The sequence below is a fragment of the Topomyia yanbarensis genome, chromosome 3 (assembly GCF_030247195.1).
Source record: "Topomyia yanbarensis strain Yona2022 chromosome 3, ASM3024719v1, whole genome shotgun sequence".
NCBI classification, from domain to species: domain Eukaryota; kingdom Metazoa; phylum Arthropoda; class Insecta; order Diptera; family Culicidae; genus Topomyia; species Topomyia yanbarensis.
Genome location: NC_080672.1, coordinates 288,131,120 through 288,150,203, shown reverse-complemented (window position 1 = coordinate 288,150,203; position 19,084 = coordinate 288,131,120). Strand labels below are relative to the sequence as shown.

Here is a 19,084-nt window from a genome sequence, read left to right as displayed (position 1 = left end):
GTCACTTCTAAGTGAATGAGTCCTAGTAACAGCGTATATAATCTGCTTGCAGAACAGCTCTTCCTCGTTAGAATGGCTATAGAAGTGGCAATAAAGCTCGAAAGAATTACTTGAGAAAACCCGTACCATAATATAAACCATGCGTTAAACATTATTTATTCATAACACCACGCATTCGAATGCTCTTCCTCTTGCTACGCGATGAAACTACAGAAAGTATGCGTTTGCATCACACATACTCATATACACATAATTGCACTTTATCACACATACACAATACATTTTTAATGGAAAAATTTGGACAAAAAGAAAGTTCAAAAGGGGGTCGCTCTTGCCCCTTTGGGGTGTCGGTCTTACCCGCAGCATTTTTAAAATGACTTTTTTCTCCATTTTTTGGCAACCAATAATTTTTAATGAATTCAATTTTTTGAAATGCTGAAAAAATTATATTTTGTTAAGAATCACCTAAATAAGGATTATGCACAGAATATAAAATTTTAGGAACTTTGTGGAATTTTAGAAAAATTATTGCGCTTAAGGTGTCGGACTTGCCCCGCGTTCCCCTACTTATTGTGTTGTTGTTGTGCGTTTGAGTTCCTTTTTTATTAACGACTTAACTACCCATGATCGCATAGTTGTCCCGTTTTCTATAGGATTTCCTATCTTTATGGGACTGATATGCGATCATGGGCAGTTAAGCTGTTTGCACACGATGCGACAGGACACACGCCACAAAAATATTCACCATAGATTTTGTTCTACCTATTCCAACGCTGTTGCTGTTGCCGCGTTGGAATAGGTAGAACAAAATCCATAGTGAATATTTGTTGTGGCGTGTGTCCTGTCGCCTCGTGTGCGTACAGCTTTAGAGTGAGTCAATCTTTTTCCTTTTTTATATTGTAACGACATTTAATTAGCAAGGGACTGGAAGGTGTGAAATATTTTTCAATACTAAGAGCCATTGTACCCAAGGAAGAGCAAGGATTTGAAGTAAGAAAGTTTAGAAAAGCGTGGAGTAGGGTCATATGGGCAAGCTTAGAGTTTCCCGGCTACTTAACTCTTAGTCTTCTGCAGCGCAGGAGTCAGGATCTTTTGGCATTAAATACGAATCACCCGAGTCTGCGGCATGTCCGGACAAGCGTAAAGTCACTTTAATGACTTATGCTGTCGGAACCGACAAAAAGTTAAGTCATAGAAAACCTCCACCCTAAGCGTTTTGCGACGATGAAACTCATTGAATGAGCTTGTTTTTGCCCTTGCTAATTGCCTGCCGGGGTGTTTTATTTTATCGACTATTGTGTCTGCTTCAACAAGTTATAAATTAAATTGACCCCCACCGGAGACGGCAACTATAATATTCGGTTATTTTTTTATTTACTTTTCGTGAATTATATTTTTTGTTTCTTTGAAATGTATATTATTTCTATAAAAGGCGAATGACCCTTAATGTTAAAAACTTCATAAATAATACATACCACTTTACACGTTCCATCACTCAAAACTTCACTTTCCTCATACCCAAAGAACTACTCAGTCATAGACAAGTTCTTTCCGTATAGTACATTGAGAGCCAATGGAAACAAAAATCGCATTTACCTTATTCACAATACAATGCAATAATATTAGTACAATTGACATCAATTTTTAGACAAGAGAACAATTCTCCAAATAACTCAATCAAAAGAATGATAACAATTCTATTATTTATCTGTTTGTGCTTTTTTCTCGCTATGTATTATGATCATAATAATCAGTTAAGTCAATATAATCTAAATGAAGATTGTTACGAGTTTGGTTGACAAAAATTTCGGTCAAATAATGTCTTTAGTTTTGGTACTTTCTAGCAAAAAGTTTTCTGGGTTCTGGTTAATTCTGGAGAAAAGTTTTCAGGGCTTTGGTGTTTTTAGGCATTGATGTATTTCTGGGGAAAAGCTTCGGCAATTTATTTTCTGGGGAATGGTCTTCGGGGAAATGTTATAGAATCGTTGAAGTTCGTCTGCGCAGGAGAACATGCTACGTGCTTATGTGCGAGTTAATGTGTTCATGTTCAAGTTAGTACCCAAATATGTATTTGAAACTAGCACAGAACAAGAGAGCACGATGTTCAGACTGTGGACTATACATCTAAATAATGGATAGCATACTTTAAGTGAAATTGTTGGCAAAAACAAGTTTTCCCATGCTAATTTTATGGAAATTCCATGCGCAGTGCACGTTGCTGAGTTCTAACATAATGATACCAATATTTGCACAGTTCATTTCGAACCCTGATTGTTATCGTTTGAAGTGGTCAAACTTTTCCTTTTTTGTGCAACAATACCCCATCCTAATATCATCTATCATCGACGTTATGCACGTTCACAGTCGTACATCTTAATCGAAAATATCCTTATTCGGTAAAATGAAGCGTTTTCCCATATTTAAAAACCTCACACAAATCAGCTAAAGAGTATTAAATACAGTAGATCATTACATAATAGTGCCATTGGCAGCAACTTACCGACGGTCCACTCGAGATTTTTTAACTGAAACTTGACGACACCACTGTCCCACCCGATAGAAGCAGCAATATCTATCACGGGAAATTCAATATAGGTGGCCGTTTCATGTGAAATTCCTTTTTTCGAGTCCAGAGCTATCGCCATCGCCAATGGAGGACACTGCTTCGCGGCAGCTCTGAGAGCTCTTGGTCCAGCATAGGACATCACTTTGCACATAAGGTATGCCCGACTCAGTACCTGAATATAACGTTCCTTATGCAATTCTAGATAACACAAGAGCGTTGAAATATTCTCCTCCGGGATATCAAGCTGTCGAACGGTTGATTCTATTGAGAAACATACCTCGTGTCCGGGACAGATTCGTTTCTTTTGAACATTGTTCGAAGAGTTTACCTTGTCCCCAAGTGTTTCGTGGAACTCGTCGGACCAATCGATATCCTTTAGTGATTCTATTTGTTTTTGATGTTCTTCGGAAAACTTCCTGCGAAAACAATAAACGAAAATCGGTGAATATGTTATACATCTCCTCAAAATGAGACAGCACTACGATTAGCAATGTATCATTCTGAGGGATAACGTATTTCTTTCAAATCATACTCATCCTTGAAATTTTTCACGCAAGCGCACGGAACGAAAATTTTCTGCAACAATTTTCTGATGACGTGCCGATCAATTGAATTCGCATAGATATGCCTCTTCAACTCATTTTTATCGTTTCCTTTATTATCCAAAAATAGATGACAATGAGAAATTTCCCCATCGCGACCAGCGCGACCGACTTCCTGCACATAACTTTCGAAATTTTTCGGCATGTTGTAGTGAATGATCGCTCGGATGTCTGATTTATTGATTCCCATTCCGAAAGCGATCGTAGCTACCACTATTCGTAAATCGCCGCTCATAAACGCATTCTGAATGGTTTTTCTCCTATACGACGGCAATCCAGCGTGATACGGTTCGGCCGTATAGTTTAATCTCTTGCGTTTCTTGCTGGCGGTACTCTCCATTTCCGCTCTCTGCGTCTCCTGAAAGCAAGTTCGAAGGAAACCTGCAATCCGCTCACACTCATCTCGCCGGGTGCAGTAGACGATGATTGAGTGTAATACACTAAACCGATCCGATCGTAGCAAATTTAGTAGAGCTGCATCCCTGTTGGGGTCCTTCGATACCGTGAGAATCAAGTTATCCGGCAGAGGAATATCGCTAATAATGCCATTTGTACCGTCCGGGATGCCCAAGTGTTCCACGATACTATGCCTGTCAATAACACAAAGGCTGAATTTAGAACGACTTCTAATATGAGAGAGTTCAGGTCGTTTTCACGTGGTATTACATCACTGGTTTCTTGTATGAAAAAAATGTGTTACTCAATTGCCAACAAAGGTTCGACATTATAATACTCGCCTCGTTTGATAAGTGGCAGTAGCTGTTAAACCAAGAATCGTGCGAACGCCAAGCTTTTCTTTCAGCACCTAGTGGAGAAAAAAATCAAAATTAAATAAACGGACAGTAACTCCAAAACAGCAAGTGCAGACCGCGTACCCTGCATATCATCAGATAGCTAGGCCGAAAATTGTGGCTCCACTGAGAAACACAATGTGCTTCATCTATGCACGCAAACGCGATCGGAGGTAGTTGTCGTAATAGAGAACCAAATCCCGTCGATTTTTCCCCAGATACAACGGCTTCCGGTGATATCAGTAGCACATCTAACTCTCCAGATGCGATGGCAGCCATAGTTTTTTCGCGGACCCTGCAAAAAATGCATAAAACTTCGTGAAATCGACACAAGAGTGAAAATAAATAATCTTACTTGGGAGTTTGATTAGTATGCAAACATTGCGCATTCAAAAAGTCCGGAACTCCGTGTACTTGATCTTCCATCAGAGAAACAAGTGGTGAAATAACCAAAACGACGCATTTCCTGTGCTTACGATAAATATACGCGGGTAACTGATAACAAAGCGATTTACCGGAACCGGTGCTCAACGTGACTAACGTTGAAATTCCACTGAGAACCCGCATTATAGCACGCTCCTGCCCGGCACGGAACTGAGTATGACCAAACATGCGTAGTGCATCAAATATCTCGTTTGGTGTCGGTGGTAGAGACCCATCCGACAGCAACTGAGTAATCGGCTCAATTTGATCCTTGTTGCCAACAGTGTATTCTAGAATTCCGGACTTCTTGATAAAATCGTCCGGTATGGCGTGTCCAATATAGGTAGTATGCTGGGTTTTCGGTGGTAGATCCTCGTAATCTTCGTCAACATTACTTATTGCGGTGGTTTCAACGGTACTGACGGAATCTTCTTTCCACAGTGGATTATCGACAACAGGAAGATTTTCAATTTTATTGGCATGAACCACCAAGGATTTCGCCTTGGCCATCGAATCTGCTTCTTCCAACGTAGGGAATGGGGACTCCTCTTCTCCAACTGCATCCAGTGGAAGTAGATTCTCACCTTTCACCTTACAACTTCGTGCCATATGACCAACCCCACCACACTGAAAGCAGGTGAGTACACCTCCGTCGCATCCTCCCATATCCATATCCGGCCCGGCGAGAGAAGCTACCTTCTTCTTTTTCCACAACGATTTCTTGTACCTGCTATAATTAATAGTTTTTTTACCTCTTACGAAAACTTTCTTCTTAAGATCAACTCTGACGAAGTTCTCGTTTAACTTTCCGGCCGCGACCTTTTTCCTCAAAGCGGCTGCATTCGCCGACTCCACTTCATCATTTTTTCTTCTCGAACCGACTTTCTTTGCTGGAACACCCTGAATAAATTCCTTGATAGTTTCTGTACTTTTCTTCAGTTCTCCTATATCAATTCGAGGAACATTACTCAAACTTTCAATGCCGAACTCCAAAACATACTCATTGAAATCTTCTTCCGGCTTTGGCAGATCTTCTGGAGCTACTGATTTCTCTTTCTTAGACCTACCAACTTTTTTTCTACCCTTTCCAGTATTTCCGCCGATCCGAGGAGAAGCTGGACTTTTTTTGACACTCCCTGAACGTCGTTTCCGACCACCCACTGGCGAGACTGTTGTTACATTCTTGGCCGTAGCTCTGGATTTACGAGTTGTTTTCGACTCTTTATTGCTAGTTTTCGCCAACGTGTGTTTGGCAGCCGGGGCATCGGATACATCGTTGTTGCTTTCGTCGAACTCGTCTCTCTCGGCCGAATAATCTTTTTTATCGGTTATGAAATCAGGGTCCTTGTCCTCATCGTCCAAGTTTTCATACGGATCTCGGGATGCTTCATCTTCACTAATGGCGTGCGTATAACTGACCGTTTTGCGAGCGCGCGTTAGAATTCTCCTGGTGGCATTCTGGTGTGGAAAAAACATGAAAATATCTATGTTAGGGATCATTCATAAATCATGTACATATTTAAGGGGGTCCTCTACTCTCAAGGCCCGAAATCGAACCGTTTTCGTGGATAATACTGCAAAAAATTACTGAAAAGATTTTGAAGTTTTATTTATTTTTAAGGTACATATTAGGGTGTCCCAAAATGATATCATGTTGAAAAAGTCATCGGGCTCACTTCTTAAATGAAAGGTTAGGGTATTAGGACCACTTTCTTCTTCGGAGTGAGTTTGCTAAAACGCTTCCTACTGGTGGCGACTTTTGATTTTTCGAAAAATGGACCGATTTTGGATAAAATTTCAAATTTATGCTTGTTGAAGCGGTTGCACTGTCTTAGATATTTTTTCAGCATTTTTTATTTTTTTGTAGATTCAAACGGAGAAGTTTGGTTAGTTAGTTTGTACAAATTTTGAATTATAAGAGCGGCAGAGCCATTAAAACTTAGTAAAAAGTGAAATTTTTGGTGTTTTTCAATATTTTTTCTTCAACACTGGGTATCTACAAAATTTTAAAAGTACAGAAAACACTTTATATAGTTGAGCCGGGGCGTAATTTTGCTGAAGAAAGTGTATAGCTACGGCCAATGGGGTATAAGTTATTTACGTTTTTGTTAATTAACCTTTTGACAATTTATGATATTCATAAAAAATAACACTGTTCTACAAAATAAAACAACTTGAGTGGGCTTAGTCCGCATATTATTTTTCGGAAAATAGAAGAAAAGTGATGAAAAATGGCGTTTTTCGCTTGTCTCTAGTACATCAGAATCGGTTTTTATGAGCATTTGACGATTTTTTTTTAAAAATATTTGCTATACTAATAGCCACCTAGCGGGTTTGAAAATCACTAAAATTAAACAAATATGTCGAGTTAATGGCAAATTATGGCGTATATTTGAAAGCTGAATTGATTAACGTACTTACATTTTATATATAAAGTCTTATTTTCATGTTAGGAACTTTGAAGTGGAGAAAAATGCAGAAGAGTGAGGTGAGTGTTAAAAACTGATATTTACTGTTTAGATCACATAATTCCGAAATAGTCAAATTTGGGGCAAATATCCTCGAAAAAGTTTTACAACAGAATACAGCGCATCTTCTGACACAATCGTTTTGTTGAAGATGCCTCCTAGAAGTAATTATGGAGAATTAACTCTTCAAAAAATAATTAGAGACTTAGCGTCATTAGCAAAGTTATTGTTTTTATAATTTAAGTTACAAAAAAATCATCAGATGCTCATTAAACCTCGTCCTGACATACTAAAGACGTACAGAAAACGTCATTTTTCATAATTTTCCTTCTATTTTTCGAAAAACAATGTGTGGTCAAAGCACATTTGAACTGATTTACTTTTTGGAACAGAATTATTTTTGATATATTGCTAAAAATGTCAAAGGTTATCTAACAAAAACTTAAATAACTCATACCCCATTAGCCATAGCTATACACTTTCTTCAGCAAAAATACGCCCCTGAATTCGGCTCAACTATATAAAGTGTATTCTGTACTTTTAAAATTTTATACATACCCCAGTTTTGAAGAAAAAATGCTGAAAAACACCAAAAATTCCACTTTTTGCTAAGTTTTAATGGCTCTGCCGCTCTTATAATTCTAAATTTGTACAAACTAACTGACAAAACTTTTCCGTTTGGATCTCCAGAAAAATAAAAAATGCTGAAAAAAAATCTAAGACAGTTCAGGACCACTTCAACAGGCATAAATTTGAAATTTTATCCAAAATCGGCCCATTTTTCAAAAAATCAAAAGTCGCCACCAGTAGGAAGCGTTTTAGCAAACTCACTCCGAAGAAGAAAGTGGTCCCAATACCCTAAACTTTCATTTAAGAAGTGAGCCCGATGACTTTTTAACATGATGTCATTTTGGGACACCCTAGTACATATTTTGACTATCAAATTTTTATGCACATACGGCATCTCTCCCGCAATGACCTTCTTTTAAATTTTTTTTAGAAATTTGATAAAAAGATTTTCGCGACAAAACCATTTCAAAGCATTTTAGAAAAATTTTGGTAAAATGATTTCATCAAATATTGAATGGTTTACTCTGATGCAGGATCGATTTTTAGAAATGTGCGGCATCTCTCTCTCCAAATTACCATAATCGTTTTTAATCATTTATTCAATTAATTTAATTTAATTTTGAAGTAGAAAAAAATTTTGTTCTTATTTACGCTGATTAGAACTTTTTTTTGTAGTTTTTCAAAATAATGGCCTGCAAGTATAATTTACACACAGTAACTGCTGTAATCGTAACGTTGTGTGTTAACAATGTACTGCTGGTCAGAAATATTTTTTTCATTTTAATTTCCACCCAATTTCGTGGAATTTTTAAAACCCGATTTTTCATCTTTCAATCTTCGAAATAATTGCACTTTTTTCAAAAATCTCGAAATTTCATTTTTTACCGTTTCTAGACAATTTCTGGAACTTTTAGAATCATTTTATTTTTGTCAAATCGGTTGAAAATTTGCATAGTTATGGTAATTTTTGTGAAAATATTCAAAGCAACGTTTTTTTTTAACTTTTCTGTTAAAGCCAATTTATGTATCATTGGTTCAATAAATCCCGTATTTTCACTTACACAGTATCACAATTGAAAACGAAGAAAATTATATATTAGACATTTCTTTTGTTTGCATTTTTGCCTGTGAAAATTGTGGGTTTGTACATTTGTACCCCAGTGCAACGATCTAAGGTGGAAAAAGTAAGTGTAATGTTCTAGGGTTAAACATTCTGTCTATAAGAGTTTGGCATAGTCTTCGGTAAATTTCTGCCGATAAAAGTTGAGGAATGCTATCTAGTTGTTGTGTGTGTTAACCTTCCAAATCCCACTGGCCGGCAGCGTCATTATGAAAAAAGTTTCCTGCATATGGTCTGGCTTCCCCAACTTAATCTCGGGATTTAGTAAGTGTTAGTTCCAATGACCCATTTCAGAATGACAGAGACTTAGCGGTACATTCTGAGGTCATTTTCCCGTCGGCAAGCCCCGCTCAAATATAATACGAGTATCAAATTCATACCTGTATTATTATTAAACTTTCGATTCCTTGCCACGAAAATGTGCGCATGGAATTGACAAGTATTTAGTGTATATTATATTATATTTCCTGATTGTACATCATATTATCATGATTTAATCTGTTCCACAATATTCCGCCACGTCACTCGGTCAGTTGCTGCTTGTCTCCAACCTCTCAGGTGCCCGATACTCGCCAGGTTGTGCTCCACTTGGTCCAGCCACCGGGAACGCTGCGCTCCTCTCCATCTTGTACCTGTCGGGTTGGAGGTGAAAACCAACTTGGTGGGGTTGCTGTCCGGCATCCTCACAACATGCCCCTCCCACCGTACCCTTCCAGCTTGAGCTACTTTCCGGATACTTGGCTCACCATAGAGTCGCGCAAGTTCGTGGTTCATCCTTCTCCTTCACACGCCATCCTCCTGCACACCACCGAAGATCGTTCTCAGCACCCTTCTTTCGAAGACTTCGAGTGCTTGCCGATCCTCCCCGAGCATTGTCCACGTTTCGTGCCCGTAGAGAACCACCGGTCTAATCAGTGTGTTGTGCATGGCACATTTCGTGCGGTGGTGAAGCTTCCTGGATCTCAAAGTTTTGTGGCGCCCATAGTAAGCACGACTTCCAGAGATAATACGCCTTCTGATCTCCCGGCTGGTGTTATTGTCCGCAGTCACCAATGAGCCTAGATAGATGAACTCGTCAACCACCTCGAACTCGTCGCCGTCGATCGTAATACTACTGCCCAAGCGTTCCCTACCGCGATCGGTTCCGCCGGCCAGCATGTACTTCGGCTTACGACACATTCATCTTCAAACAATTCTCAACAATTCTAGACAAACTCAAAAGCCAAATGTCAAAATCCTCTTTAAGGAGAAATTCTGGAGAAAATTACAGAGGTATCTCCTTATTGTCGTTGACTGTAACGAATATGCACACTTGGCTTTAGTGGTTACAAACCTGCAAATGGCAGAGGCAATGAGAGGGTCAATACTTCGGATAATTATTGGCACTCCGATACTGCCATGATGTTCTCTATATCATCATCTAGACTTGTGAAGCGGTGCCATATAGTAACTACTGGGATAGGTTGAGAGGGTTCTACTGTGAACGATAGAAAGATAAATGTACTAAACTTGGGCATTAATAGTTTTCAAAAATATATAGATTAGAAAAATGTATAGGTTGTCACGTCTTACTAGGACATCCCGGACCCTAACATAAGGTAATCTACCTCCGGCCCGCAGCGAATCTATTAGTTGGGACTTGTTAACACAATTCTCATCGCACAACCAAACAACATACTTGATGTCGATTCTCACAAACGCAATGATTACTCTCAGCAAGTCCTATACAATGGAGATAAGCATCACACGGAAGCGAGCAATTTGGCATAATGGGCATTTGGTATAACGGTTATTTGGCATAACGATCATTTGACATAATTGATCACACTTAATGTCATTTGGCATAATGGACACTTGACATAATTTATTTTATCTCCAAGATAACGGTCATTTAGCATAATTTATAATTTTGCGTAATCTCACTGAAGGCCATTTAGTATAACAGACGAATGTGTAGTTTATCAGGTGAATAACCCATAAGGTTAAAACTGCACTAAGCAATAACAATAATGTGTTCATTACCTGATATTGAATATATTTCGAGTGAATATATTTTATAACTGATTTTGCCTTTTTTAAATATGGGTAGCTCTTTTTATTTTCGGCGAAGCGGCGGCCCCTCACAAGCAAACCTGTGATCCACCCGGTAGCCCGGATTACTCAAACATAAGGGCTATAAATTAATTTAAGTCCGGCGAAGCGACAGCGATGTCGAACAACACGCGACTTGGGCGTAAATGTTATTTATTAATTTGTAAAGAAGAATAAACTTAAATAATTAATTTAGGTTCAAGTTCAATTTTAATACTATTAGTAAACAAACTCGTTTAAATTCATTTTGAGGGGACGGGCATAGCGTATTTGGTAAATCGATTGCCTTGTACGCAGCTCACCTGTGTTCGATTCCCAACCCCGCACATAGGGTTAGAAATTTTTCTAAAGAGATCATTCTGACACGAAAAAGAGGCGAATGACAATAAGGTTAAAACCTCTATAATCAAAATCAAAAATTCATTTGAATATTTAGGTAACTGCCAGCTGGTAGCTTAAACATTTGAGCTATATGCCAACTGCTTACAACTGCATAAGTAATTTTCCCTCGAACGATGTGCATTATTGTCAATTTACAATCAAAAAGCGTAATACATATAGGAAAGGGATATACCCAAAAAACATCCAAATAATTAATAACTTTATAACTACATATCCCTATGCCAAACGACCGTTATGCTAAATTACTGTTTTCCTTAGCATAAAAATATTTATGCGAAAAACTTTCAGCAATAGCGCGGCTCAAAATTATGCCGACTTCTCGCACAGTCTTAAATTACGTGTTTCTCTGTAGTTGTAAAAATGGCAAATGACCTCCACTTCTCAAAATTATGCCAAATGTGCGATATGCCAAATGCCCGTTATGCTAAATGACCTTATACCTAATAATTTTATGCCAATGACTTTATGCCAATTGACCCAGACCCGCATCACACGTGTATTGGTTGGGCATGATCCATGACATCCTACAAATAAAGTCCCGGCTAGCATTCAAGCCCTTCAGTTAGCAGCAAGCTTCCGTGCTGATCGGTCGATTTATCTCGGACGCGTTAAACCGAAGCCTTTCTCACGAACTATTCCAATAATTTATTTGCCAATTTTCAACTATTCCAATCGTTTATTTGACAATTTTTCATCGGCGCTCTGAAGCATTGCGCTATCGTCGCGACAGTGCCTTTCCCCATTGCGCGAAAACACATTTCGCGTAGACTATTCGTAGTTTCCGAAACACCTTTCCCACGATGTAATCTTGAAACTCGCCGGAAAAGAACTCGGTCTCACACGAGAAAATGTGCTTCAAATTCAACCAAGCAGAAGGCTGGGATGTACCTTTTGAAGGTCAACAACCTTGTCTGGCAGAAAAGATCGTCGAAGATCACGATAGTAAACACGAGTTTATACTCGACGGCAAAGCACACAAACTGCGGATTACGATGGAGGACGGGGCGGTGGAGGTGCAGATCTTTGATCTACCCGAAGACATCACCAATATCTGCTTTCCTAGCTGAATACCGTGAAGTACTTAATATTCGTGACCTCCTGTGGGACAACCGATATGGTCCTTTCGAAGGTGTGAAGACCGGCGTTCGTGTCGCTTGAATGGTGGTGAAGAAGAACATTCCTTGTCTCGTCACGATCCAGGAAGAAGACACCGCGATCGGTTACAAGGAGCAGCGGCAAACTTGCCTACACTGTCGAGAATTTGCACACATCGGCATTCCATGCGTGCAAAATAAAAAACTGCTTATACAGAAACTCTCAGCCGACCAGTCATGCGCAAACGTGACAAAAATGCATGCACAGCAGAAAGGACCGGTAGAACCGAACAAAAACCTACCAAATTGGGCGAACCACTACAATCAACCGGGATCAAAGCTCCCGACACGAGAGTCGATGCCACCCAGTCAACCAACCTCAAAACCTCGAAAAGCCATCGGGACACGATCTGCAGCCGCACAGCAGAAAAACACCATACCTCCTCGTGCGGCGCCATCCATCACGAATCAGAAACCCACAGCGACTCAAGTGACAATCCAACCTCTCTCGGCCCTAGCCACAATCGGAAACGTCATCACACAGCGCAAAAGCGATGGCAACGAGACAGACAGCTCTCAAGCATCCCAAGCTTCGGCTAGCAACCGACGCTCACGCAGGCTACTGCCGGGGAAGAAAATGCGACACGACGAAGACGATTTCACCACCATCGAACACGGACGCGTCCAGATCTCCGACGAAGAAATGTAAACAATGGTAGACTTCATCAGTTGTAACATCGGAACCATCAACACAATCACCAACACTACCAAACTCAACGCCCTACGCATATTCGTTTGCTCGATGGACCTCGACATCGTGTTCCTCCAGGAGGTTGAAAACGTACAACTCACCATACCTGGCTAGCCTAGACGGAAGATTACTAGCTTTGCGTGCAAATAACATCACACTGTGCAATTTGTATGCCCCGACGGGATCTGCCCAACGAGCCGAACGCGAGCGCTTCTTCAATACAACGATCGCCTACTACTTTAGCCACCGAACCGCACACACACTCCTAGGAAGCGATTTTAACAGCGTGCTGCGAGTATGCGATTCCAGCCCGCTCTACAAGCGACCGTCCAACAGCTACATCTGCAAGACGTGTGGCAGCAACTCCGACCCCGAGAGATTGAATACACTTACATTACACACAACTCTTTCTCCAGACTCGATCGCATATATGTCAGCGCAGGGTTTCGAAATCATCTGAAAACAACAGCAGTTCATGTCTGGTATTTCTCAGACCACAAAGCAGTCACAGCGAGAATATGCCTTCCTCTCCCGGATCGAGCACATGGTCGTGTGTTTTGGTCTTTCCGTCCCCATCTCTTGAGCACCGCAAATATCGACGAGTTTTAAATTCAGTGGCAATATTGTACTCGCCAGCGCTGTAACTTTCCGTCGTGGATGAAGTGGTGGCTATCGTGTGCCAAACTTAAAATAAAGTCATTTTGTCGGGAGAACCTATCTCAACCTACCAGCCTGCGGAGCGAGAAAGATGAAGAACAATCATTGAACAACTACGGAATGAGAGAGACGAAATCATCGACAATTCAACTGCCATCCGGAATCAAATGGTTCAGTATTTTACCGACCTGCACGCACGAGCCGATGTGGAAGAACTACAAAGCGACGGTCCCTTCCGATGCGAAAGAATCATCCTAGAGCACGATATCGAAAATGAAGCCACAATGAATGAAATCACGACTGTTGAAATTCTAACTGCCTTCCGCACCAGTGCCTCCAGAAAATCGCCAGGCCCTGATGGATTGGAGAAAGAATTTTACCTGCGAACATTCGACGTCATCCACCGTGAATTAAACCTGGCATTGAATGAAGCAATCAGATCAAACATTCCAGACCAGTTCGTCGATGCCTCCAAGAGGGAGGGAAGAGAGAAGGTCGATACAGGCACTCAGACAGTGGCCTTCACCTTCTATGGAGCAACCACGTCGCTCGGAGCGGCGGCCGAGTTCCCCTCGAAGGGAAAAGGCAAGGGCAAGGGCAATCGTAAGACGGCGCCGAACGCGAAGCGCCCTAGGAAGTCGCAAGGCGAGGGTGCAAAAACCGACACCACACGGCGTGCAACCGTTAAGGCCAGACGCCGTTTGGTCGAGGTAAGCGAAGGCGAGAGTGACCTCGCTGAGCAGAGCGTTGGTACCAGCAAACTGGCGCGACCGGGGCAGGGGGGCGTTAACCCCTGGACGCTGGTCACCAGGAAGAATCTGGCACCGAAACCGGAGGTAACGCGGCCCGCGAAGAAGGCCAAGGACAGAGGCGAGGCCTTGTGGTTAAAAACCGACAAGGACAAATACGCCGACGTCCTAAAGTCGATGAAGGCAGCCGAAAGCCTTTCGGCCCTTGGGCAAGATGTGCGCAGCGTGAGACGCACCAACACGGGAGAAATGCTTCTGGTGCTGAAGCGAGGCGCACAATCTAGTGCGGTGTACAAGGCCTTGGCCCAAGAGGTCCTTGGTGAAGGCGCCCAGATCAGGTTGCTATGGGCGGAAATGACTCTCCAATGCAAGCATCTGGACGAGTTCACGACCGCAGAAGATGTCGTCGCAGCCGTTAAGGAGCAATGCGACGTCACAATCGAGCGAACTTCTGTGCGTTTTAGAGAGGGACCCTCTGGCACCCAAGTAGCCTACCTCAGGCTACTGAAAGCGGATGCCAAAAAGGTAACCGAGAAAGGTAAGCTGAAGATCGGCTGGTCGGTATGCCCAATTAGCATACCCCAGCCGCCTTCAGTGGATTTGGTATTAGTTTTCAACTAGCAATAATCGCACCTCGGTTGTACCTAATTGGTTACGATATCGCCACAAATCCTACGAGTGCAAGGGCATAGACAGGAACAAACTATGTCGTCGCTGCGGCGAGGAGGGGCATAAGGAGCGGGGTTGCACTAAGGCGCACAAGTGCCTTATCTGCACCGCTAAGAAGCAAGCCCATAAACATGCTATGGGCGGACCTTCGTGTCCCTTCGGTGAGGTAAATAAGAAGAAGCCGTGAACGTCACACAGCTAAATCTTAACCATTGTGCAGCAGCCCAACAGCTGCTATGGCAGTCGGTCTCGGAGTCGAGGACAGATGTCGCCCTCTTATCAGACCCGTACAGCATCCCTGCCGGCAACGGCAATTGGGTGTCGGACGGGTCTGGAATGGTGGCAATCTGTACAACGGGACGGTTCCCGGTTCAAGAGGTAATACACTCCTCCGCCGAGGGTGTTGCGATTGCCAAGATCAATGGTGTATTCTATTGCAGCTGCTACGCTCCACCAAGGTGGCCAATAGAACAGTTCAACCAGATGATCGACAGGCTCTTGTCAGACCTAGTGGGCCGGAAACCGGTAGTCATAGCGGGAGACTTTAACGCTCGGGCAGTGGAGTGGGGCAGCCACTGTACAAATAGCAGGGGTCAAGCGCTAATGGAGGCGCTTGCGAAACTCGATACTGTGCTAGCTAATAATGGCTCCGCTAGTACATTCCGTAGAAACGGGGTGGAGGCGTGGATTGACGTAACATTTGCCAGCCCGAGTCTGGCTCCAGGTATGGAATGGAGGGTAGGCGAAGGCTACACCCATAGCGATCATTTAGCAATCCGCTTTAGGATCAACTATAGTGTGCAGTATCCGAGGGCGGGAGATCCCTGTCAGGTACGCGGGTGGAAGTCCAATCACTTTGACAGCGAAGCTTTCACCGCGGTCCTGGGACTGGAGGCCAACACCGACAGTCTAAGCGGGGATGCGCTGGTAGCTGTTCTATCACGTGCGTGCGACGCCACTATGGCGAGAAAAACACTGCCAAGAAACGGCAGATACCTGGTATACTGGTGGAGTGCCGAGATTGCAGCCCTACGGTCAGCCTGCCTCAGAGCTAGACGTAGGATGCAAAGAGCTCGCACCGAGGATGCAAGAGAGAACCGCCGTGAAGTGTTTCGAGCTGCGAAATTGGCCCTTAACAAGGCTATTAAAAGCAGCAAGAGAGCGTGTTTCGACAACCTGTGTGAAAGTGCCAACGCGAATCCGTGGGGTGACGCCTACAGGATAGTGATGGCCAAGACCAAAGGGGGCTCTTTACCCCCAGAACGGTCTCCGGACCGGTTGGCAACGATTATCGAAGTGCTATTCCCGTCTCGAACCACAAGCCCCTGGCCACGTGCACTACGAGACAATGCGGGCACGGCCGAAATGGTGGCTCCAGTGACGAATGAAGAACTACTCGCAGTGGCTAAATCCCTAGCAATGAACAAAGCTCCAGGACCGGATGGAGTTCCAAACAACGCTCTCAAGGCAGCGATCATAGCGAACCCGAACATGTTCAGGCTAGCTATGCAGAGATGCCTTGACGAGTGCCGTTTCCCCGATAGATGGAAAAGGCAGAAATTGGTGCTGTTGCCGAAGCCCGGGAAGCCGCCAGGCGACCCATCGGCGTACAGACCAATCTGTCTGATCGACACGACTGGCAATCTGCTTGAGAGGATCATCCTCAACAGGCTAACCCCGTACGCGGAAGGTACGGACGGCCTGTCAAGCAACCAGTTTGGCTTTCGGAAGGGTAAGTCCACAGTGGACGCTCTCAACTCAGTGATAAATACTGCCGAGATAGCGATCCAACGGGAAAGGCGAGGCAGTCGATACTGTGCCTTAGTGACACTTGACGTGAAGAACGCATTCAACAGAAGAACGCAAGCTGGGATGCCATCGCGCTCTCGTTACACCGGCTTAGCCTACCGGTGGGTCTGTACCGGATCCTGGAAAGTTACTTCCAGAACCGCGTACTGCTATTACCGCCGGAGTCCCGCAGGGCTCGATCCTAGGCCCGGTGCTATGGAACCTCATGTATGACGGGGTTCTGAGACTGAAGTTCCCTCCGGGGGTCAAGATCGTCGTAACCTTGGAGGTCTACGGGGAGTCAATCCCTGAGGTAGAACTAACCGCAGAACACGCGATCAACACGGTGGAGGAATGGATGAGCGCGAGAGGCCTGGAGCTCGCTCATCATAAGACGGAGGTAGTTATCGTCAACAACCGCAAGTCGGCACAACATGCAGTTATCCATGTGGGAGAAGTCGCGATCACTTCACAGCGAAGTCTGAAGTCTCTTGGAGTCATTATAGACGACAAGCTGCCCTTCGGCAGCCATGTCGACTATACATGCAAGAGAGATGCTGTTGCGGCTCTATCGAGGATGATATCCAACAGCTCGAAGGTGTGCGCCAGTAGACGTAGCTACACAGACCTAGGTTACTGGCAGGCGTTGCCGTATCTATCCTCAGGTACGGCGGCCCGTCATGGTCAAGAGCACTGAGGGTAACCAGTTACCTACAGAAACTGGAAAGCACCTACCGCGTGATGTGCCTCAGAGTGATATCTGCCTACCGCACGGTATCACACGATGCATCCTGCGTGATAGCGAGCATGATGCCAGTCGGCCTCGTCATTCGGGAAGATGAGGAGTGTTTCGAGCTACGTGGAAATAGAGGAGCCCGCGAGCGCACCAGGGTGACCTCGGTCGCCAGATGGCAGCGTGAGTGGGACAACTCCTCGAAAGGTAGGTGGACCCACCGGCTGATACCTAGCATATCAAGCTGGGTGGGAAGACCCCATGGGGAAGTTCACTTCCACCTGACACAATTCCTGTCAGGCCATGGCTGTTTCCGACAGTACCTCCACAGGTTCGGGCACGCGGAGGTCCCAGCCTGCCCGGACTGCCCAGGTGTAGACGAAACTGCCGAACACATACTGTTCGTATGTCCTCGGTTCGACGTCGAAAGAAGAGCAATGCTTGACGTCTGTGGCTGGGACACAACCCCTGATACCCTTATTCAGCGGATGTGTCAATCGGTGGAGAAGTGGAACGCAGTCTCGGCTGCTACCACCCAGATTGCCTGTAGGATACAGGTAATTTGGCGAACCGAGCAACAAACGACGGGCACGGCTAACTAGTGATTGGTTAGTTGGAGCGAAAAAGGCCGAGCGCAAAAAAAGGAGTGAATGGTCTGTTCATGCTGAGGCAGGTTTGGCGCAGTGACTGACAACCGCGTAAGGGGTAAACCCAGCCTCCCCGAAGCAAGGCAGAAGAGCGAGTGTATAGGCGTATAAGTGGACTGCCTCATGCCAAGATGGGAGGGTCGTAGCATAATATGTTGGGACTTGGCTATCGATGCCTCGTGGCGTGGCAGAGGAGTGAAAGGGTGAGCATCCAAGTCAGTCTCACACGGTATGTTAAGGGTGAGCACAAAAGTCAGCCCACATGGTATGGTAGAGGCTAGCACAAAAGTAAGCCTAGCAAGGAATGAAAAAGATGAGCACACAAGTCAGCCTCGCATGGTATGTCAAAAGTGGGGCCTTAAAAAAATGTCCCACATGGTATGCCAGGGGGAGTGACAGGGGTATAATAGAGTGGCACGATCGAGAGTGAACCAGATGATAGGGTGAGCACCCAAGTCAGCCTCACATGGTATGGGTGGGGCGAGCACAAAAGTAAGCCTAGCAAGGAATGAGTAAGGTGAGCACGCAAGCCAGCCTCGCAAGGAACGAAAAAGGTGAGCACAAAAGTCAGCCTCATGTGGAAGTGTTTGAGAGTGAATCAAGGTGCGATAGAGAGAGCACCCAAGTAAGCCTCATACAGGACGTATGAACGCGTGAGTGAGAGTGAATGAGTACATTAAGTACAGCCATCCCCCCAGAAGTAATACCGAGAGGTAGTTCCTGGGAGGAACGATGGCGGAGCCCAATGGAGTTTAGTCGGTATTAATGGCAGCGTCACCATTCGAGCCCGACACGCCCCCAGTGCACCCCGTGCGGTAGCTTGGACCCTACCAATAGCACGTGTACTGGGATAGGACGTTAAGGTCTTCTCCATTCTAAAAAAATTAAAAAAAGACCAGTTCGTCGATGGGGTTATTGTACTCGCGAAAAAACGAGGGGCATGAGGCACCATCTGTGCGTACA

At 44.0% G+C, this 19,084-nt stretch overlaps 1 protein-coding gene and 1 non-coding gene across 3 annotated transcripts in view; both read right to left on the bottom strand.

The window, feature by feature from the left end:
* LOC131693975 (ATP-dependent DNA helicase Q4-like) overlaps nt 1–19,084 on the bottom strand; it is a 33,643-nt gene that overhangs the window by 7,533 nt on the left and 7,026 nt on the right. For both annotated transcript variants that reach the window (XM_058982290.1, XM_058982292.1), the window contains exons 3-7: nt 4,315–5,840; nt 4,044–4,254; nt 3,906–3,973; nt 3,099–3,758; nt 2,501–2,982 (exon numbers count right to left, since the gene is read on the bottom strand). In XM_058982290.1, coding sequence (XP_058838273.1) covers nt 2,501–2,982; nt 3,099–3,758; nt 3,906–3,973; nt 4,044–4,254; nt 4,315–5,840 — 2,947 coding nt within the window. The remainder of the gene's footprint in view (nt 1–2,500; nt 2,983–3,098; nt 3,759–3,905; nt 3,974–4,043; nt 4,255–4,314; nt 5,841–19,084) is intronic.
* Nucleotides 14,813–14,957, bottom strand: LOC131694346 (U4 spliceosomal RNA). The gene has a single exon (XR_009306460.1). It is a non-coding gene; the product is annotated as a U4 spliceosomal RNA (small nuclear RNA).